This window comes from Diceros bicornis, chromosome 16, assembly GCF_020826845.1.
Source record: "Diceros bicornis minor isolate mBicDic1 chromosome 16, mDicBic1.mat.cur, whole genome shotgun sequence".
Taxonomy (NCBI): Eukaryota; Metazoa; Chordata; class Mammalia; order Perissodactyla; family Rhinocerotidae; genus Diceros; species Diceros bicornis.
In genome coordinates, this window is record NC_080755.1 from 56,704,960 (window position 1) to 56,729,051 (window position 24,092).

At 33.4% G+C, this 24,092-nt stretch overlaps 1 protein-coding gene across 1 annotated transcript in view; it reads right to left on the reverse strand.

Annotated features, from left to right (window-relative positions):
- Positions 1 to 24,092, reverse strand: part of CDH19 (cadherin 19) — a 74,423-nt gene that overhangs the window by 44,535 nt on the left and 5,796 nt on the right. Inside the window, exons 3-6 of the mRNA XM_058556611.1 lie at positions 11,187 to 11,306; positions 7,589 to 7,753; positions 1,777 to 1,961; positions 1,039 to 1,292 (exon numbers count right to left, since the gene is read on the reverse strand). Coding sequence (XP_058412594.1) covers positions 1,039 to 1,292; positions 1,777 to 1,961; positions 7,589 to 7,753; positions 11,187 to 11,306 — 724 coding nt within the window. The remainder of the gene's footprint in view (positions 1 to 1,038; positions 1,293 to 1,776; positions 1,962 to 7,588; positions 7,754 to 11,186; positions 11,307 to 24,092) is intronic.

Consider the following 24,092-nt stretch of genomic DNA (forward strand, 5'->3'; position numbering starts at 1 on the left):
GGGCATAATGGAATGGTTTCCATATGTCTTATCGTGCAGTGAGTATTAAGGAAGACATATTATCAATTAAATCTCAAAATCATTTAACGTTTTGATTTCAAACATTTTCTGAATTTTTTTCCTTCTTTCCAAAAAAAAAAAGAAAAAGGAAGCCTCCTGAAATGTGCTCAAGTGGCTATTTTCATATAAATTTAATTTAGTTTTCATGATATATTTATTACTAAAATTACTGTTACTAAAGAGGAACTATATCGGCATATTAGAAGGCATCATTTTATGATTAGGAATTACAGTGGAAAAGTGGGAGTATCCCTCTGTCTCCTCAATTTAAAGAAGCTCCTTCTATATATCAGTAGCCACTCCAAAGAGCAATGCAGTAGCCAGAACTTTAATAAATACATAGAAGTTTGTGTAATTCTCTGGACAGTGAAATGTGGAACATACATGAGTAGGGAAGGGGGTGGAAGGAAACACGCAACAGGTTTTGTTTTTATGTCTAACTAGACCTACAATTCGAATATCAAAAAAAAAAAAAAAAAAGAAAATATAGTACCTGAACATAATAGGTTAGTTTAATAGATGGCAAATATCGTTGAATTGTAACACAGGAATTTATTTCTAACCAATTGAATTTATTTCACTTTTACTCCTTTAAGTGGTATCTTGTAAAAAGCTTTCTCAATTTTTGAATATTATTTGAATTAAATATTATTAAATGAACCCCATTTTGATCAGGTTTGTATCTGCTCTGACTTGGCATAATCAAAGGTTTCTTTTCCCTCATCTCCTTTCCCCAATTAGTAGAGAATAGATTGCATCAAATTTTTGTTGGTGATTGTCTGTTTTTGCAATTGCTTATTCCACTGATCTTAACCAATAGTGAGGCTCCCTATTTCGACCTGTTCAAATTGTTGCTCATTTGATAGGTACCATATAAAGAAATATAGGTAAATCCTTGTTACATTCGTATGAAATTTTATTTTCAAGCTAGTCTCTGTTCACTTATTTATTAACGCAAAGCTGGCCTTCCAGACATACCCAATAGGAGAATTCCTCTGATCTGGATCTGCGGCAGAGACCACGCCAACAAACGATCCATGTGGGCTTCCTTCAAGGATTTCAAATATGTAATATGGGAGGAGAAAAACAGGAGGTTCGTCATCATCTTCCACCTGGACCTTAACGAAAGTGGTGGAGGCTTCAGTGTGATATTTCATGAGCTTCTCCTCAACATGGCGGTTTTTAACTTTTGCTCTAATACCGTAGTGGTTCTGCTGCTCAAAATCCACTTTCTACAAAGAAATGCAGTGTGCACAGAAGAAATGGCTTCAGTAACTCAAGAAATTACTTAGAAAAAAAGTTTCAATTGTTAAATTATCTCAGGTGCTTTTCCGTTAGGTTTTACTTTTTATGTACTGGGATCCCTCTGACACTATCATTAAGCAGTGAATATCTGTGGGTATTTTATACTTTTCTGGGTATAAATATTTTATGGAATTGAGAATTAATTTCCTGTTATTTAAGATCTTTTCAAAAAGTTTGTCCTCTATTTGAAAAATCTTAAAAAAATAAAAACTGTTCTACATATAATTCAAGAAGTTCTGTAACAACTAACTCTATCATCTCTAAACTCCTTTTCTCCCTAAACCATAAATCACAAGTTCTCATTTCAATTACTTAATGAAGCAAAAGCTAACTGGTGACACAAAATACTTGTATGTATTTCTCATTGGATTTTGCATTATTCTGCAAAGCAAATATTTTTAATATATCTACCTTTTTTAATATAACTATTCCTTCTTGGGTCTCATTGTTAGTAATGATGTCAAATGTTTGTGAATCATCTTCTTCAATGCTGTAATCCATTTCTGCATTCTCACCTATGTCATTATCATATGCCATGATTTTTCCTATAGAAGTCCCAACGGGTGCAGATTCAGAGACAGTCAATCGGTATAAACCTTTAAAAACAAAATTCAAGATATTTTGCATAAATAATTAACATAAGAAACTCCCAATTACAGTACCCTTTATTTATGGACTGTAGGAAAACCCATAGCCACCCTATACACAACTTACTTGTTCTAAATCTCTCTCTCTTTTTCTCTCTATATATAGAGAGTGTTGTGCATGTGTACTTTCTCCCCTTATTTTTGCAATCTGAACATTTCCTTAGTATCCTATTTGAGCATCTATTATTGTCTCTGAAATATATCTTAGGGAGTCCTATCACCAGTACAAATTATTTTCAAATATCTATTCATGTACATACCTTCTCAATATTCATGGATTTACTTTTTATTGTATCCTTCAGCCATTCCAAATTAAATTTGATGAAAAGAGTTTTTCAATTTCACTCAAGCATTCTCTGATATCTAAAGTTATCAATAAATGTAATTTTAAATTAAAGATGGGAGCGACTGAAAGCAAACAGCTGAGTTCTAAGTATAATAGTTTGATTTTGAAACTCTGAGCCTAGATTACATTAGCCATAATAGAAATGAAAAAGAAAGTTGGATCCACAAGAGCTGGTAAGTGGATGTAGTAAAAAAACCATGTTGAATTTAGATGAACGCATTGTTTTGGTCATGAGAAAATAATGCCAGTTATATTTGAAATATACAGATAGAAATACAAATAACTGGGCTTTTTTTCTTTATTTTTCATAAGTAACACGTAAAACTGATAAAGAAGTAGTCATTAGTATATTATTATTTATAATTTATGCTAAAATGTAGGAAATGGTATATGTTAATATTATAAAGAATGAAACTTACTAGAATTAGAAAAAGAGCACATATAATATAATTTCTCTTTAAAAAGATTCGCAATTTCCGTAGAAGCATATAGCAAGCCACTTCACAGACTGCCTTGTGTGATTTTGTTTTTTTTTTAAACTGGAGAAATGTTACTTACAAGTTGCTAATATTTTACTGTTTTCAGGAAGTAACTATATAACTGAGCTGCAGTGTTTCTTTCATTGTCGGAAAATTAAAAGAATTGTCTATTTGCACAAATTAAAAATTGCCAACAAATTAGTCTGGAAAAAACAGTGTCACTACTGTAAACCAGAAAGCAGATGCTTTAAACACCACTAAATCAACATTTAGTTTGTGCTGTTTTCCATACTCTCAAAAACTATTTTTTTGAATACAAATGCTTCACAAGGTCTTGTCTAGAGGCTGGGGTATCACAAGAAACTGTGTGTAGAAAACTGCTTCCTTGGCTAGCGTGTATTCTTGAGGATGAAGCCGACAATAAATACAATACTGATAAGTACTAAGATAGTGTTGTAGTGTTAAAATTTTCAGTAACCTGAAGAAAGTCCTCATTGTGGATGTGACTTATGGATAAGAACTGAAGTAAGGAAATGCACATCTGAGGAAGTAGAATCTCAGGATGAGGAAAGAGCAAGCAAAAAATCCACAAAGCCAGAGTGTCAGGAGTGTTCTAAAACGGAGTGTAGGTCAATTGCCTGGTGTTGGTTGGCTTTCAGTGAGCAAAAGTGAGAACTCTAACGGGACAGGACGGATGACAGCAAATCACTTAGGACCATGTGTATTATACTAAGGCCCTTGACTTTTTCTCTCAGTGAGATGGTAAGACATTTAAGTGATATGATCTCACTTGCATTTTATTTTATTTTAATTTATTTTTTTAATTTTTTGTTTATTGCAGTGATGTTGGTTTATAACATTGTAAAAATTTCAGGTGTACATCATTATACTTCTATTTCTGCATAGATTACATCATGTTCACCATCAAAATACTAATTACAACCCATCACCACACACATGTACCGAATTATCCTTTTCACCCTCCTTCCTCCCCACTTCCCCTCTGGTAACCACCAATCCAATCTCTGTCCCTGTGTGTTTGTTTATTGTTGCTATTATCTACTACTTAATGAAGGAAATCATACGGTATTTGACCTTCTCCCTCTGACTTATTTCACTTTGCATTATACCCTCAATGTCCATCCATGTTGTCACAAATGGCTGGATTTCATCATTTCTTATGGCTGAGTAGTATTCCATTGTGTATATATACCACATCTTCTTTACCCATTCGTCCCTTGACGGGCACTTAGGTTGCTTCCATGACTTGCATTTTAAAAAGATCACTAAAACTGTCTTGGAAATAGACTAAAACAGAACAATGGTGGAATCTGAGAAACTAGGTGAGATTCTATTGGGAAAATAGAGGCAAATTAAGAGGGTGGTATGATCCAAGGTGGGAGAATGGAGTTGGTAAGAAATGTTCAGATTACGGACATTTTTCAAGACAGAAGAACAAGATCTGCAGAGGGTTGAATTTTGGATATAAGAGAAAGAACAGAGGGAAAGATGAATTCAAAACCTTTAAACAAAATGATTTTCTATATCAGGAAGGTTGTGTGTGTGTGTTTGCTCACAGAATATTGAAAATCTGGAACTAGCAGAAATTGTGCAGAACTGATTGTTGATTATGTCTGGACTAAAATTAAAAATTAGAATTGACCTGGATTTGTCCCAGTGCAATCTGAGTTGGATCATTTGAACTGAATTGAATTTGACATGAATGGTGAGAATTTGGCCTGAACAAGATGAAGCCTGGATTTGTTAATAACTGAGATGGGAAAGTCTGTAGGATGAGGAGGTTTAAAGGAGGGGCAGGCAAGATCAGGAACTCAATTAAATGTATTTTAACTTTTAAATGTATGTGACGTATATAAATGAAGATATTGAGTAGAGAGGTGGATATACATGTGTGGAGTTCATGGGAGAGGTTCAGACTGGAGATATGTATTTCAAAGTTGTCAGCACAGAGTGGATATTTAAAATAAGAACATCAAAGAGTTAGTGTAGAAGGAAAAAAGATGAGATCCAAAGTTTGATAGCAGAAATACTCCAATGAGAAGCAAAGAAGACTGAAATAAGTGAGCAGTGAGAAGAAGAAAAAGCAAATGAGAATGGCCCATTGAGTGTTTCAAGGAGGGAGTGCGCACTGTCAAATCCTGCTGAGAAATCAAACTATATTAGGACTGACAACTGATTGGACTTAGTTGCATAAAATTCATCAGTTTGATCAAGTAGCACGGATGAAATCTGATTGGAGTGGGTTCCAGAGTTTAAGGACCGTAATTGAGACCATTGAGTGTTGATAACACTTTTCAGAATTTTTTCTCTAAAGGGAAAGAAAAGAAAATGAAGCATGATTAGCTGGATATGGAAGTGAAGTCAAGAATGTGTTTATTTTCTTTTGTTTTTAAGATGAAAAACAACAGCAACATATTTGAATGCTAATAGTAATGAAAGAGCAGAGAGGAAAATTTGTAACACAAGGGAGAGGGCAGGATTGTTTGAGGGACGCCTGTATTGGGAGGTCAGGGAATGTTGTGCACAAAGGAGGAGATGTGTATTGAATATTGAGATTGAGAGGAGGACAATGGGATTTCAATGAGGGAAAGCAGTCTGAACGCAAGGAAGGAGCCAGCACGCTTCTGTTTTGGAAGAATGGTCAATACACACATTTCCACATGATTGTGGTGTGGGAAGGGACTGGAGGAACCATTCTGAAAGATGAGGTAACTTTATGGTCCTAGAATCACATTCACCCATACTCAAATTTGACCAAAGTTAGTAATCCTGTCATCTTTCATGAGGATTCCGGGTAACTAAGAAAATTTTAAAAAACTACTTTAAGTGTTCTAGCTTACATAAAGTTGATAAAAATCAAAAGAAACTGTGCGAGGCAACAGAAGTTTCGAGGACATGTTGTCTCAACAAGCTTCCTTGAGAGTTGTCCTGCCTTCTAAAACCTCCAACTTGCTGTTTCACTTGCATTGTAAATAAAACACAGACTAGATTTATTCAATGAATTCAGCCGCTATTTTTCTACATTTATTACATGTCAACCATTTTATACAGTTCTGGGTATACCAGATTTAATTAGACATTCTCTTCTTGCCTTTAGGACATATTTATGTTATAGAGATCATATACATAATACAGTTCACAACATTGAGATGATGATCACAAACCACTGCCTCGTAGCCTAAATTCTGTCCAAAGAGGAGCTGTTTTATTGACTCACAAAGAAATGAGGAGACGTTGCTCAAAGGGTACAAAATTGTAATCATGCAGAATGAATAAGTTTTAGAAATCTAATTTACAGCATGCTGACTAAAGTTAATAATACTGTATAATATAATGGAAATTTGCTAAGATTTCTTAGCAAATTTCAGGTACTCTTACCACACACACACACACACGCGCACACACACACAGAAAATGTAACTGTGTGAGGAGATGGATATGTTGACTAGTTTGACTACAGTAACGATTTCACTATGTATATGTATATCAAACCACCATGTTGTACACCTTAAATATATACAATTTTTATTAAAAAAAACCAGTGGTCACATTTGTAAATTAACAAAATTTAAAATTGGATGATAGCACAGAAATGAAAATGCAGATTTTTTTATATTTTTTGAAAAGTCAGAAGATCTGATAACCCTGGGCCTGGCACAGAGTGGTTGAAGTGAATAGTGTCTGCATCATTTAGGGGTGTGTGTGTGTGTGTGTGTGTGTATGTGTGTTTGATCTGCTTCTCTCTTAGCTCCATGCTTATCAAATTTTCCTCCCATTGTGATAATTGTTCATGATTTCTGGGAATGCTTATAAATGTAATTCTGTAGCTAAGACAGAATCCTCTGACAAAGAAACTCCTTAGGAAGGAAATTCCTCCTAGAAATTTCATAAGAAATTCCTTCTGAAGCACACTACGTGATTTAACTTGTATTTATTACTTAAATTGTCAGAGCAGGTGTGGCCTATTCTTGCTACAAAAGTAAAAAATAAAATATAGTCATTTTAAATCATTGCTTATAGTAGATAGAACAACTCCCCAAAGACAGCCCTGTCCTAACACCCCAGAACTCATGTATATGTTACCTAAAGTGGCAAAAGGTAATTAAGGCTGCAGATGGAGTTAAGATTGCTAATCAGCTGACCTTGAGATGTGGGGACTGTCTTGGTTTATCCAAATGGGCCCCATCTAATCACATGCATCCTCAAAAGTGGGAGAAGAGACAAAAGTGTGGGTCAGAGAGACGGCAGTGGAGAAGGATTGGACACCCTTGGCTGCATCTCAAATGTGCAGGCTTAGTACAAGAAGCAGAAAGAGGTTGTCCCCAAGCTGACAGCTATCAAGGAAACAGAGACCTTAATCCTACAAACTCAAAGAAGTGAATTCTCCCAACACCCAAATCCAAGGAAATGGATTCTCCCCTAGAGCCTACAGAAAGGAACACCTTGCTTGATCTTAACCTGCCGACGACATACCAGACTTCTTTAAGATAATACATTTGTTTTAAGACATGAAGTCTGTGGTAATTTGTTGCAAAAACAATTGAAAAATAACACATTACTTTCATTTGTGTTTGACTTTTCACAGTAATGGAAATATACCTTAGAATAATTAACAAATGTATTTTATATAATTTTAGTGCTGTTGCAGTGCTTTTAGAATGCAAAGTCTATCATCTGCATGTATACTTATAGTTACGTTATAATAAAACTTCAAGATGCTTTCTACTTACTTTCTTTAAATATGGGTTTATTGTCATTAACATCAGAAAGTTTAACTAATACACTCGTTGTTCCAGACAGTGCTCCAGGCAGACCAATCATGTCTTTGGCTTGAATAATTACCCAATACTCATCCTGCAGTTCTCTATCCATTTTAGAAGATATTCTTATGACTCCTTTAAAAATGTAATAAAACTCCAATTATTATTTCATTATTAACCATGACATCTTTCTAGTTAATTTCTTAAGCATACAACCATATAATCATTCTTTTGACACATTTCAAACCACTACAATGTTCCAGACATGGCTCTGGAGAAAAAAATGTAATAACAATAAATTAAACACCAACTCTACCTAGAGTTTAGTGTGGTCATCACAATACTAAGCACACTGGAAGACCCTCAATAAAATACTATGTTAAGAGAATTCACAGGTAGAGAAGAGGGATGTCTTATTTTTACCTCAACATGTTTTCAGCTATCTTCTCTGACATAATATTAGCGTGCTACAATTAACTTTTGCCCTAAACTTGGAAGAAGTTAGTTAATTATGGGTAAATGTGTAAATTACAGTACCAAACTTATGCAAAAAAATACTATGCATCTGTGATGTTAAAGTCTATTTTGAGTCGTGATATGTGAAGAAGGATTGGTTTTTGACCCACAGTTATTCATAATCTACCAACAGAAATAAATACATATACAGATATTCAAACTCAAAGTAGACCATGATAAATATTGTAACAAATGTCTGCTTTCTATAAAATTATTTAGTAAAAAATTAATTATCACTGAAAAAAACTCTAGGAATAATTTAAGACAGGGCATAGGACAAGGGGATCGAGTCCTAAAGGTTTTGGGAACACATAACAAAAATATAAGAAAGAGAATGAACAATCTTCAGATGTGTCTGGAAAAAAGTGTTCATCAAAAAAATTGTGGAGCCAGCCTGATGGCCTGGTGGTTAAAGTTCAGCGCTCACTGCTTCAGTGGCCCAGGTTATTTCCCAGTCATGGAACCACACCACCTGCCTGTCTGTTGCCATGCTGTGGCAGCAGCTCATATAGAAGAACTAGAATGACTTACAACTAGGATATACAACTATACACTGGGGCTTTGGGGAGGCCAAAAAAAGAGGAAGATTGGCAACACATGTTGGCTCAGGATAACTCTTTCTCTGCCAAAAAAGAAAAAAAAAATTGTGATATCAGTAAAAAAAAAATAATAAATTGGACAACATTGTGATGAGATTTTAATTGTGGACTAGAGTGTTTCACCATTATAATCTATTATATGCATCAGTATGGAAACCATTGAATATATTAAACAGATGCTGCTAGTATCTCCCTACGTGTGACTCGAGAGAGAATTGTGTTTCATATTAGCAAAGGAGAATAGTATTAGAGCTTTTGGAGTGATATCCAAAGGTGTAGAGATTAGTCAAGAGGTAAGTGAGAGGAAAATAGAGACCTTTGCTCCTCAAATATGGTGGCTTCAATTTACTTCGCCTACTTTATTTTAAACTTTTCTCCTCACTTTTAGACTGAACAAATGATATATATTCCTAGTTCCTCTTATACAACCCAAAACTTACCATTTCAGTGTTTTGGCTTCATTTGTCTTGCTGCCCACTCCATCTCTCCTCCGTCAATGCATTTCATAGCTTTAGCTGACTTGCTCAATATATTTAAAAAGTCAGTGAGCACTGGGGGAAAAGACAGTGCTTAAAATGGTCGAGAAGGTCCGATGTGACCCAGCACATGTCTGTTCCTCAGATACCCCACTTCCTACTCTCGCTCTCTGTACTTTTGCCCACTTGCCTGCAGTTAGTCTAGGAGCTTCAACGCCCTCCCATCTCAGAAATTTCCCGTACATTTCCCCCATAACCCGGAATGCCTTCCACTCTCTCTTCACCCTGGCCACAGGCTCAGCTCAGCATTTCAGTTTCAACATATTCTGCCTTGATTACACAATATAAAGTAGTCTTCACTTTCTTTCTTCCTACTGGACCTTATTTGTTTCACTTCACAATATTGTATTCATTAATATTCACATGTTTAATATCTACTTGTAAGTTCCAAGAGGGAAGAGTCTATGTTGTGTTTTTTTTGTTTTTGTTATTATTATTTTTTTAATGTTACAATTTTATACTGCTGTAAACCCAGTCTGCTGTACAATGCCTGTTACATTTTCAACCCTTCTCAACCAAGATTGTATGAGGGAATTAAAACCTAATATTTTAATCCATTGCATGTATTAAAATAACTTTTGTCTGATGCATCCAGAATAATAGAAGCTAGGTACATCCTTGGAAGAATTAAGAATATAATCACTCAAATCATATTTTTCAGAATCTGATTCTCTCAAGAAACCATGATTGAGAAAGGCTGAAACATTTAATATTTGCTAAATGAATCAATCAATAAGAAATGTTTAAAAGTCCAGCAAAATGCTTTAATTCTTTTAACGTTTTCATGTCACCAAGATGGAAATAAGAATTTGCTTCTTATTAACGACCATAGAATTTTACTTCTTTTGACACTTGCCACATTCTTGGTGGTTAGTTATGGGCTTATGTGGGTTTTTTTTTTCCCATCTTTAGAAAGTATAAGCTTTAAAGGCTGAATTCATATGGGATTAATCTTTGTTTTGAACATGGCAATCAATATTTGTTAAATGAATTAGTGTCATATAATTCTTATGTATTCAATAGACATTTTTAAAAGAAGAGAGATCTTGTCCTAATTATTTTATAAAGTATTAAATTGATTAATGGAAATTGGAGAAGCAAGTTTAGAAAATTCAAATATTGTTTTCATCCAAATAAAAAATACATAAAATACAGAACTACAATTTTTGTGTGTGTGAGGAAGATTGGCCCTGAGCTAATATCCATTGCCAATCTTCCTCTTTTTGCTGACGAAGATTGTTGTGGAGCCAACATCTGTGCCCATCTTCCTCCATTTTGTATATGGGACGTCACCACAGCATAGCTTGATAAGTGGTGCATAGGTCCGTGCCTGAGATCCGAACCTGAGAACCCCAAGCTGCAGAAGCGGAGCCCAGGAGCTTAACCATCATGCCACCGGACCGGCCCCAGAACTAAGTTTTTTAAAAGTGAATGCCTGATACAGTTCTTACACCCATACATAAACTTATGCTTAACCTCAGTCTTTCTGGTTGAGTGTGCAGGTGGATGTCATTGTGGCTTTAGTTTCTATTTCCATGATGATTAATGAAGTTGAGCATTTTTAAAATGCTTGGAGGCTTTTTGTGTATCAGCTTTTTGTCACTTGCTTTTAAATATCTTTTCCCTATATTTTTTAACTGGGCTGTCTTTTTCTAACTGATTTATAAGAATCCTTACATATGTTTTATACTCTTTATACAAATCATTTACAGTATGAATGTAGAAAATCCAGTCTCTCAACCTCAGAAAAATCAGCTACAAGACTAAAAAGAATTAAATGTTTAAAATTACAATCCATTTATTTATTTGTATAACATCGGATCTACTGTACAACATGTTTGTAAGCTGAGAATTTTTGCTCTGACATTTGCCTACTTAGAATCACGTTGAATTTCATTTACTTTCATTCAGAAATACCTGTTGTTGGTTCAATGGAGAAATATGGTTGGCCTTGTAGTAAGCTATACAGGAGACGAGCATTATTGCCACTTGAAGGATCATCAGCATCACTTGCTGTCACCCGGATGACTAATGTTCCTGAAAAGAAAATAAATATTTACAACAGATTAAGACTGTGGTCTTATTGAACAACGTGAATTCAGTTCTATAAAGCATTCTTTCTTTAGCAAGCAAGATGATAATATACAATGAAAGAATACCTCCTTCTTCTGAATTATAAAACTAATATCTTTATGTTAAGACAAGAGAATATAACCTCATTGAAAACAGTTCTTAATTACCACATAGAATGTAGAATTTTAAACATGTAGATCTATGACATAATTAAATGTAACTATTAAACAGTCCATTACAATGTGTAGTTCAGGATTTTAAAAAGGTGTGTTACTAGTGCAGGAATCAAAAATAAATTGAAAACACTTTTCTTCAAAAACCATATTGTGATCTGTACCTCAAAATATTGTAAAATCTTGATAAAATATAAATAAATATTATTTAAATGAGCTTGAAATAGTATCAAGTTGAGAATGAGCGTAATTATTTTGCCTGTTTAATTCCCTTCTATATAATACTTACTCGTTTGAAGAATATTTATAAAAAAGAGTGCAAAGGAAAATCTACCAGATATTGATAAGGTAAGCAGTTTCATTAAAATTCAGTAACAATCAATATAAATCGTGGAAAACAAGTATTTGTACATTTAAAATTAATGCTCAACTTAAAAATATTTCTTTAAAAGTATTAAGCTTTTTAATATCTTTATGGAGTCTAGCATTATGGGTCTTGTTGGAAATCCGCATTTATTAAAACACTATTTTCTGTGTCAATAAGAATGGCAAAATGAATGGCACAAAATCAAATAGGCTATGTGATTTTCTTTACAACTAGCATCAGGAAATTTTTCGTTACAATCTAATTTTATAAACCAAGAAACTCTGATGGGAATCCTTTCTATTCTTCAGTAATAAAATTGTTGAAACTTTTACCATGGCCATCAGTTGTATATAAGTAGTATTTGCTGTTTTGATTTGTATTTTTATGTTAGTTATTCAACTCTTGTTTTATACTGTACAACCCCTCAAAATGAAGACACATTAATATCAGATGTTTTAAAATACATTCCTGCCATTTGTGACAATATGGAAGGGCCTATAGGACATTACACTAAGTAAGATTAAGTCAGACAAAGACAAATACCAAATGATACCACTTATATGTGGAATCTGAAAAAGCTAAACTCACAGGAACAGGGTAGATTGCTGGTTACAGGGGCTGGGGGTGGGGATTTGGGGAGATGTTAGTCTAACTTGCAGTTAGAGGATGAGTAAGTTCTGGAGCCTAATGCACAATATAGTGATTATAGTCAGCAACACTGTATTATATACTTCAAAGTTGCTAAGAGACTGGATCTTAAATGTTATCACCACAAAAAATAAATGATAATTATGTGACGTGATGGAGATGCTTGCTAATGCTACAGTGGTAATTGAATTGCAATATATAAATGTTATCAAATAAAGACATTGTATACCTTAAACTTACACAGTGTTATACATCAATTATATCTCAATGAAATAATAAATAAGTAAATAATAAATGCGTTCCTGTAGTAATTATGAGGAGTTATTTTAACAAAAGTCTTCTTAGGGACCAACAATTCAGTTTGTATTGGACAAGACTTGTTCTTTTAACTACACTTCTGTGTACACATCCATTTACTTCCCCTGAATTTTCTCATTATGTTTCCATTTCATTTCTTTCCATAGGGGTTTCCAGTCCCTAGTTTCCAGAACTAAACTACCTGTGTTTAGCTTCAGGAATGATAGTCAAAATTGTTGTATGGTTAGTGGTTGACCAAAAGAAATTCTTAGTATGAAGACTTTAGCCTTGCTAACCTAGTACTATACAAGTGAGAAAGAGGAAGACCTAGAATGATGCACTGACTCACAGATCACCCCATGCTTCATTTATAGAAAGACAAGTTATGGAGTTAGGTTGTTTTTCCCAGTTCAGTCTTTTTAAAGCACATTTCAACTTCTAATCAAAGCATACCTCTTCAATGTCCTAGTATCTCAGTCCCTTGTTCTCTACTAAATGGAAAACCCAATGTAATATACTAAAGAGTCACATAAAATAATATCTCTGAGTGTGTGGAAAACCCAAAAAGTCAAACTCTTAGGAAATTTAGTGGATAAAAACAATATACTATAAATATTCTGAATAACTCTTCCATGTGAATTTGTTAGGGAGTTCAATTTCTGGGGAAATTGTTGTCTCTCTTGTAAAAATTATGCCACTTTTTAAATTGAAAGTACAAAACCTATGGAACTGAAACAATTCTACAGTGTTTCAATGGCACTAGATGCTTGATAATGAACCAACAATGACTACTCAATGATTCAGTCTATATTTGTGTGTGTATGTGTGTAGGTGTGCATACGTGCACGTGTGTATCGTACTATAAACTTACCACGAAAGAAATGTAAAATAAATTAATATGATAAAAATATGCAGCAGAATTTCCAAAAATTCATTACATATAGTTTTGCTTTTAATTCTTACTCATGATTTGTAATATCATCTGTAAAATTCACAAGGACCTTAGCAATGTTCAATTCTTATGTCTCTCTAATGATCTGATTTTGTTTTATTATCTTTAGTTGTTTCTGGCTTTCTTTTTCACTGTTTTAGTTTTTGACAACACAATGCATTAAATACAGAAGTAACTTTAATCCCTCTTAGATATTTTCTAAAAGGATTTTCTAAAAAAGTCAACACAGAGAAGTAAGCCTATATATTTCCCTAATCAGCAATTTAAATACTGCAGAAATCTTCAAGAAATAATTAACATAAATAAATAGTAAAAATAATAAACATCAAAGTAGTCAAGAAATATAAAAACATTTGATAATATTTTGTATATTTACGTTTTCCACGAGGACTTGTCATTTGTAAGAGAATCAATCTATACACCTACTCGTAGTTAGGAATTAGTTATATAGTACACAAAAAATTGACAAAATCATTATGTGGCCAATAATGAGTCTTCCAATGGAAATAATCAATAGTTGTTTCACAGTCTCCCCTACTTTATATTACCAGTTAAATATAGGTAAAAAGATACTTGGTGGTTGAGGAAATAAATGCTTAATTTCTATACTCACGTTTATACAAACGTATGTAATCAAACGTATGTAATCCTTCCTTTATTTGTCGGTAATATCACAAACGCATTACTCATGTTTGAACTAAAATGAACACCACAGCAATGCTCTTTGCAGGTACAGCAGCCTTTCTCGGCTTTGTAATTACTGTTTATCATGGCATGATCGTGGTTTACTGTTAGAATCACCTTGAACAGGTTTGTGAGAAATGTGCCTCCAATCTCCTGGTCCTACCATTTCCTCGCAACAACCCAGCCATCGCTATGAACTGAGGTAGCATTCTAAACTATTATGGGTACTATTCTACATAAAGATATAGTTTATACAGGGTCATGTCAGCATACGTATGGAACTATTTTTAAATTTTTATTTCTATGGAAAAATGTATTTTGCATTTTTAAATCTAAATCACAAGCAAATATTTGGAATATATAACATTTATAAGAATGGGATATATATTTTATATATATTACATATTATATGCAATTCCCTATATATTATATATAAAATTCACTATGTGAATTTCTTGGGGCCGGCCAGGTGGTGCAAGCAGCTAAGTGCGTGCACTCCACTGTGGCGGCCCAGGGTTCGCCGGTTCGGATCCCGGGCACACACAGGCGCACTGCTGGGCAAGCCATGATGTGGTGGCATCCCATGTAAAGTGGAGGAAGATGGGCATGGATGTTAGCCCAGGGCCAGTCTTCCTCAGCAAAAAAAAGAGGAGAATTGGCAGATGTTAGCACAGGGCTGATCTTCTCACACACACACATCAAAAGTTCACTATGTGTATTATATAATTCACTATATATATTGTATATAACTTATTATATATAATATATAATTTACTATATATATCAAATGGATTCTGTATAAATTCCTAAGAGAAAAAATGTAGATAATGATTGAAAGGGATCCTAGCTAGGATTCTAAAAAATATTCTAGTAGTACTCCACATAAATAAAGTGATAATTCAATTCAACAATATAATAGAACATGATCAGTTGGGCTCATTACAAAAATTCAAGGTTGTTTTTACATTAGTAAATGAACCAATATAATTTGTGGCATTAATAGAATAAAGAAGAAAAACGTAAAAAATAAATTTTCATTAGATATATAAAGCACATCTGAAAATATTCAACTTAACTCAGAAAATAAGGAATAAAAGGCAACTTTCTTAATACGATAAAGGGCATTTTTTTTTTTGGTGAGGAAGATTGTCGCTGAGCTAACATCTATGCCAATCTTCCTCTATTGTCTAAGTGGGATGCCACCACAGCATAACTTGATGAGCAGTCTATAGGTCTGCGCCCGGGAACTGAACCCAGGAACCCTGGGCTGCTGAAGTGGAGCATGCGAACTTAACCACTATGCCACTGGGCAGTCCCATATAGGCCATTTTTACTGGAAGCAATCATATTTAATTGTAAAAAGTTAAAACTTTTCCCTCTGAAATAGTTAAAAAGCAAAAATGTTTACTATCACTGCTATTTTTTCAGCATTGTAATGAACGTTCTAGATAAAACCAGACAATACTATGTATGTATAAGTAAATGATAAATAGATGATGATGATAGATAGAAGATAGATGATAGATAGACAGACAGACCTTGGAAAATAAAAAATAAAACCATAATAACTATTCATAGGTAATAATATTTTTGTTAGAAAATCAAACAATATACATATAAAATAGTTTACAGAAAAATATTAAATCGTTAAATTACTAAGGTCACAGGAACACACAAGATATACAAAAATCCATTTTATTTATACCAGAAATATATATTTATAAAATATTTTAATTAAATGTAATATATACGATAAGAAATAAAATTCCTGAGAATATAAAACAAAACTATTGAAGACTTCTCCAAAGAAACTAAAAAGAAATTAATGATGCAAAAAAGTGGACAAAAATACTGGGTTTATGAATTAGATGACTAAGTAGTTAGAAATATCAAAAAATAGATCCATACTGTAAATGCTATCCTAATCAAAATCCTAGAAAATTGTATTAATGAGTAAGTTGAAAAGACGATTATATAAAATGCATGGAAATGCAAAGGACCAAGTATGGCCAAGACAATTTTGATGAAGAAGAATGTCTGGAGGACTTGTGCTAATAGAGAGCAGGTTTATGATACAATGACAGCAACTAAGAGAATATAATTTTGGCCCCTGGAGCAAAAAATAGCTGATAAAACCAATTAGAGATTCAGAAACAAAATCATACACACATGGAGAACTCATTTATACAATGATGGTGCAGCTGAGCAATGGAGAATCATTTCAATAAATGCTGCAGGGTCAATCAGCTATCTCTATCCATCTATACATCCATCTATCTGTCATCTATCTATTGATCTAGTATTTGGCACTTGCTTTACATCATTCACAAAAATCAGTTTAAAATGAATTGTAGATATAAATGTGAAAGGTAAATAATAAGAACCTAAGAATTAGAATAATAAAACATCTAGAAAAAATAGGGAATTTCTGTATAACACCAGGGAAAAAAAGAAAAACAAACCCAAAATTTCTTAATCAGAAGACATAAATATTTATTCTTGGTGAATCTGATAGTTATCTCATTGTCCAAATCTCTGTTTCTGCTGATTAGATATATTCATTTGTTCCTCTTTCCCAGCCTAGATTGGTTGCTTTTAGTCTGTCATACACATGATCTAACCTATACAGCCTCTCTTCATTCATTTGATCAACATTTTATCATCTCTCACTAAAACTGACAAAGTTGCTTTTACTACATTAATGGATCAAAAATTAAATTCTCTTTGGGACCAGCCCAGTGGCTTAGTGATTAAGTTTGTGCACTCTGCTTCAGTGGTCTGGGGTTTGCAGGTTTGGATCCTGGGTGCAGACATATGCACTGCTCACCAAGCCATGCTGTTGCAGGCATCCCTCATATAAAATAGAGGAAGATGGGAACAGATGTTAGCTCAGGGCCAATATTCCTCAGGAAAAAGAGGAGAATTGGCAACGGAGGTTAGCTCAGGGCTAATCTTCCTCACCAAAAAAAAAAAAAATTAAATTCCCTTAAAATTATACTAGAGATAAATTTATTTCTAAAAGATAAATGATATACATGTACATTAATGAAAAATATTTTATACAGATTATTTTATCATCAAATATATCACCAGAAGGGTCTTCTTCATAAGTATTTGCATTATTTAATCAATTTCTTAGCTTAACTTTGTTTTATCATAGAGTGCCCTGGGTTATCACTAGCCCTCTTTCAGATTTAACCATGTCTTAAAAGGAAAACTTTCTTCACTGCCCATAAGTCTCACACACTGTTTCTCACACCCCATGAAAGAAGCTGTGACTACAAAGGAGATGTCTAACAAATTCACTGTGGCTTACCGTAATGTGCCTAGTAATAAATCTTTACAACATAGAAAATCAGGGACGAATGCTTCCAGAACAAGAGAAAAATAGGGCTGAAGCAGGATTGTCCTGGGTAAAACTGGAGGTCTGATGACCCTACTTTAGAACACCTGTAACAATGCAAAATGACCCCAAGGGTTATGTAAAGGGAAATGACAATAACTCAGAACAGATATGTGTAGATTGAGTTGCTTCATCCTTAACTTCTATTATTCCACTTTATGCCTCCATCTTGTAATTAGAATTGGGCAGTTGACGGAAATTCTTAAAATTTTAAATTGGCAAGATCCTTGAAAGTGAATTAGCAAGGAATGTAAACCACAGTGTGTGAAAAGCCTCCTCTTGGTGGCTGAAGGATCAAAGGCCGGTGGATCAAAGGCTGAAGGATCACAGATCTCTGAGTTGAGTCACTATAGCTCGATCAGAGATGGTCATATTGTTCGGAAACACAAAGAGCCAATATGATTGGACTCTTACAATCTAAAGATTCTCTTAAATCAATTTGCATCTATCTTGTTAAGTGAACAAAAGTTTAACTACAAAAAATTATTCTCTCAGAATCATATTTTAATGAGTAATATCTCAGTTTACTTGTTCTAACAATAAACATACATACATAATATTTAATATTATAATTCTGGGTTCTGTTATTACATGGATAGGTGGTATTGTTTGCCTATAATAACCTTGAGAGACTTTTTCATAAATGCAAATTTAAAATTGGTTTTCTCTTTCTAGCTAGCTTCTGAATCTTTAAAGCTCTCTTTTGCAAAAGGACCTTATGAAAATAAATTTAAGATGATATTTGACTTGGCACATTTTATTAGACACACTGTATTGCAAAAACTCATTGTTATGTAGGTGGCACAGGAAGTAAACATGAATCAAGTGTTTGAGAGAAAAATCATAGTTTAGTAGTCTCTCGAATCTGCATTTGCTGATATATTTTTTCACTTATGACAGAAAATTATAAGGAGATAAATGTACATTAATATGAGATAAAATATTATGTATGAGAAATTACATATAAATTACACTTTTTCAGTGGCAATGTTAATAAGAGCTAAATCTTGTAAAACGGCATAAAATTTTTGAAGATTGAAAGCATTATTGGCGGCATCAATAAATGATTTTTCAACACATTAGATCTATTCTCCCATCAAAAGTAAAACCTAACATAAGAATAGTATAACTTTGTCAATGTTGATTTATATGGATTTTAGTATTAACCAGAAGTCTTACAGAGGACTGAATGATTCTCACACAAATGTTGTTTAATATTAGTAACAAATTAGTTAGATGTATTAGATGATGTTTTCTCATATTTCACACAGAATGCTTTGTCTTCTAGTGATTATGGGAGGAATCCAAACATAAAAGAGTGATAAATTTTGATATGCAGACTAATTTAGAGATCGTGTGAGCCATAGAGTAGCCAGCAACCTATGGCAGGACATTTTGTGTGTACAGTTTTTATTATAAAATACTAAATAAACAGCGTGCCATCATTTAACATACAATTTGAATGCCAAGATCTGAACTGTAGATTTCAAAATGACTCATTTATTTTAGCATGTAATTTTTTTAAGTTCAGTGGTAAAAAGATTAATTGGCTTTTTTTAGAACGAAGATATGAATTGTCTATTAGGAAAGCCATTTTTACATGCAGTTTTAGTACAAGTACTCTGATTAATTTGAAACAAATTTATTGAGAGGATGTTGGGTTGTTTAATGATGAAATTTAAAGCGGCACAAATTAAATAATATTATTTTGACCTATACTCTGAATCTGTGATTCTGGTGACAATAAAAACAGATGCAAGATATTAGATGATCAAGTAAAATTATAATTTTCAGAAATCAAATTCATGATGGAAATAATGGTTTAATCAGTGCATCTGCTCGCTCCTTCACACTGAGAAATTATTTTGTTGGTGTGACAATTATTATTTATTTGCAAGGACTGATTAGCCCATCTTTACTGTGTTTATATTTGAGATGCAATTACTTTACAATCTGGAAACACCAAGTGAAACTCAAGAAACATGATATTTTCCCACTTGTCACCTTAAAAGTGCAAAACATTCTTCAAATACTTTTGCTTTTCTCTTCACAATCACCTGAAAATTAAGTCATTCTTATTATTCTTGTGTTGTATTTTTAACACCTCTACTTTTCACAATCTGAAAGACTTTAAGTCAAACAGATTGGACTGCGTTTAAGAAAGCAAACAATAATACATTCAGAGAGAATACAAAGAGCAAGCCATCCCAATCTCACTCCTTTCAACTCATGTGTCCAAAGCATAAATAAGTTTCATAGAATCTAATTTTCAAATTTGATGTGTTTCTTAGAAAAGAATATTTATTTTTCTGAGAAATCTCTGCTACATGTTGATGCTTATTACAATGTATGAAATAAAAAACTGAAATTACCTAAATCTGTATGTATTTTACATAAATTGAATTTAATCTCTTTTATATTGGCTCTACATTATGACACATGTGCCATATTGATGATAAATATTATTAATAAACTGAATTTTCCTTTTTTTCTAACTTTATTGAGATATAATTCAAATATAACATTATGTAAGTTTAAGGTGTACAATGTGATGATTGATACATGTATATATTGAGAAATTATTGTCACAATAAGGTTAGTTAACACCTCCATCATCTCACATAATTACAATTTTATTTTTTTGTGGTGAGAATAGTTAAGATCTACTCTCTTAGGGACTTTTAAGCGTATAATATAGTACTGTTAAGAATACCATACCATATGTTAGATCCCCAGAACTAAATCATTTGGTAACTGAAAGTTTGTACCCTTTGACCAACATCTCCCAACTTCCCACCCCCCAGCCCCAGGCAATCACCATTCTACTCTCTGTTTCTAGGAGTTCAACTTTTTTCAAATCCCACATATAAGTGAAATCATACAGTATTTGTCTTTTTCTGTCTTATTTATTTCACTTAGCATAATGTCCTTAAGGTCCATCCATGTTGTCACCAATGGCAGAATTTCATGTTTTCTATGGCTGAATAATATTCCATTGTACATAAATATACCACATTTTCTTTATCCATTCACCTGTTGATAGACCCTTAGGTTGTTTCCAAATCTTGGCTATTGTAAAAAACGCTGCAATGCACATGGGAGATCAGATATCTCTTTGAGATAGTGATTTCATTTCCTTTGATATATATCCAGAAGTGAGATTGCTGGTAGTTCTAGTTTTAATTTTTTTAGGAACCTCATATTGTTTACCATAGTAGCTTCACCATTTTACATTCCCAACAACAGTGCACAAGCGCTCTCTTTTCTCCAGAGCCTCACCAACACTTGGTATTTCTTATCTTTTTGATAATAGTCATGCTAACAAGTGTAAGGTGGTATCTCATTGTGATTTTGATTTGCATTTCCCTGATTATTAGTGCTATTTAAGATCTTTTCATGCACCTCTTGGCCATTTGTGTGTGTCTTCTTTGGAAAATTGTCTATTCAGATCTTCTCCCCATTTTTTAATCAGATTATTTTTGTAGTTTTCTTTTTTTTGCTGTTGACTTGTATGAAATCCTTCTATATTTTGGATATTAACCCCTTATCTGATAGAAGGTTGGGAAATATTTTCTCCCATTCCATATGTTGCCTCTTCATTTTGTTGATTGTTTATTTCGCTGAGCAGAGGCTTTTTAGTTTGGTGTAGTCCAGCTTGTTTATTTTTGCTTTTCTTGCTTCTGTTTTTGGTGTCATGCCCCCAAAATTATTGCTAAGACTAATATCAAGGAGATGTTTCTTCTAGGAGTTTTATGATTTCAAGCCTTATGTTTAGTCGTTAATTCAAGTTCATTTTATGAGTAGCATAAGACAGGGGGTCTAGTTTCATTCTTTTGAATGTGAATATTCGGTTTTCCCAACACCATTTTTTAAAAAGACATCCTTTCCCCATTAAGTATTCTTGGTTCTAGAGTATTGCTCTGGCTAGGGCTTCCAGTACTATGTTGAATAAATATAGTGAGAGTGGGCATCCTTGTCCTTTTCCTGGTCTTACAGGAAAAGCTTTCAGCATTTCACCATTGAGTATTATGTGGCTATGAGTTCGTCACATATGGCCTTGATTATGTTCATGTATATTACCTCTATGCTCGATTTGTTGAGAGCTTTCCTTGTGAAAGAATGCTGAAGTTTGTCAAATGCTTTTCTGCATCCATTGAGAGGATCATATGATCTTCATCCTCTATTCTATTAAAGTAATGTATCATGTTTGATTTGCTTATGTTGAACCGTGCTTGCCTCCCAGAGATAATGTTCTCTTGATCATAGTGTATGATCCTTTTAATGTGTTGTTGAATTAGATTTGCAAGAATTTTATTGAAAATTTTTGCATCTATATTCATCAAGGATATTGGCTGGTAGTTTTCTTGTGGTGCCCTTATCTGCTTTTAGTATCAAGGTAATGCTGGACTCGTAAAATGAGTTTGAGAATGTTCCATCTTCTTCAAATTTTTGGAAAAATTTGAGAAAGATTGGTATTAATTCTTCCTTAAATGTTTGGTAGAATTCACCAGTGAAGTCATCTGGTCCTGGACTTTTGTATTTTGGGGGGTTTTTGATTACTGATTCAATCTTACTAGTAGTTAATCTGTGTAGATTTTCTATTTCTCCAGGATTCAGTCTTGGTAGGTTGTACGTTTCTAGGAATTTAGGTATGTTTCTAGGAATTCTACACTGGGAAGTTTCAGAATTGAAGAATCACTATTTAGAGACCACCTGCAGCACTTGGGATCACTACGTGCCTTGACCCACACCCTTGGAGTCTCCCTGGATTTTACATCCACTAATACCCTCTATTCACCTCCCAAACCAGTCTAATCACTTACACGTAGAATTTTCATTCATCTATGCACTCATTCTTTTACTCTTCATCCCAAACCTCAGGTGTTGTGTAGCTCCTGACATGTTAGATCTTATATTTTTGTGTGAAAGAAAGATAATAACTTTACAAATCCAGACTAAGTGAGAAAACATAATATTTTATCTCAATTCCACTTGATAGCTCTAGTTTGAAAGTAATTACATTTCAAATAAATATAATCAGTAAAAGTCCATCACTATTTGTAAATAAATATGTGTTTAATAAGCAACAGTCGTTTGTAATTTTCTCTTCTGATGACATCCTCATGTAGATTCCCTTCAGAAGTCCACCAAATTCTAAGTTCAAAGTACATATTCAAATATAATAATTGGAAGTTGACTCCAATACAACACAAATATACTTAAGAAAGACAACAGAATAAAATGTTTGCACTGGTTGCTTTGTAAAAGATAAAATAGGTGGGTAGGGAATTTGGAAGCAATATCAACACTCAAGAACCTATTAAATGGCAATGGATAAGGAAAAAAGTGAAGAATTAAGGATATATTCAAGAAAAAGAATCCACATTATTCATTAATTAACTATTGAAATTGAGGGAAACAGAAATCATACATAATATTATTAATTAGTTTCTTCAAAGGAAAATCAATAATTGTAGGAATGCTTCAGAGGGAAACCATAGACAAAATGTTTGAGAGAGCAATAGGAATATTCCACTACTTCCATGTTAGATAACATTTCTGATAGCAGTTGACCATCATTCTGTTGGCCCCTTCATCCCATGGAAAGGTACAAGAAGTGCTCATTGATTTTAGTATGATTCCATACAAAGCTTGAACCCTGACTGGCACTCCCTCAGGGTGTATTAAGTTACACAGATTGAATAGGTTAATATGTAATGAAACTCTAATTGCGAAGCACAAAGAGATCTGTGGTAGCCAAATATTGTATAGACCAAACTAATTTTTCGTGATCTCTATTGAATCAACCACAGTGAGGTTACAATTGATGCCATGATACAGACACTGTGTTGTACGTATGTAATCCCTTTGTGGGTTTACTCTCCAACTATGCAAAATGGCTATTTTGTACCTCTTCTTTTCTATCTAGAATTCCACCCCTTTGCTCTCAATTCCTGCCTTTGTCTCATACTTCACTGATAAAATAGAAACAATCACTCATTAACTGGTTTATTACCAACCATTGTGTTAACCTGCCTGAATCCATGCCCTCTACTAGTGCCCTAGATTCAATGGCTTTCTCCCTTTCAAGAATAGTTTTCCAGTAGTTATATCCCTTTTATTTTGTTTAAAAAATACTCTTCTCTTGTATCATTCCATATAATATGTAATTGTACTATTAAATTTCTCATCTTAATAAATGATTAAACAATGATAAACAAAAAAA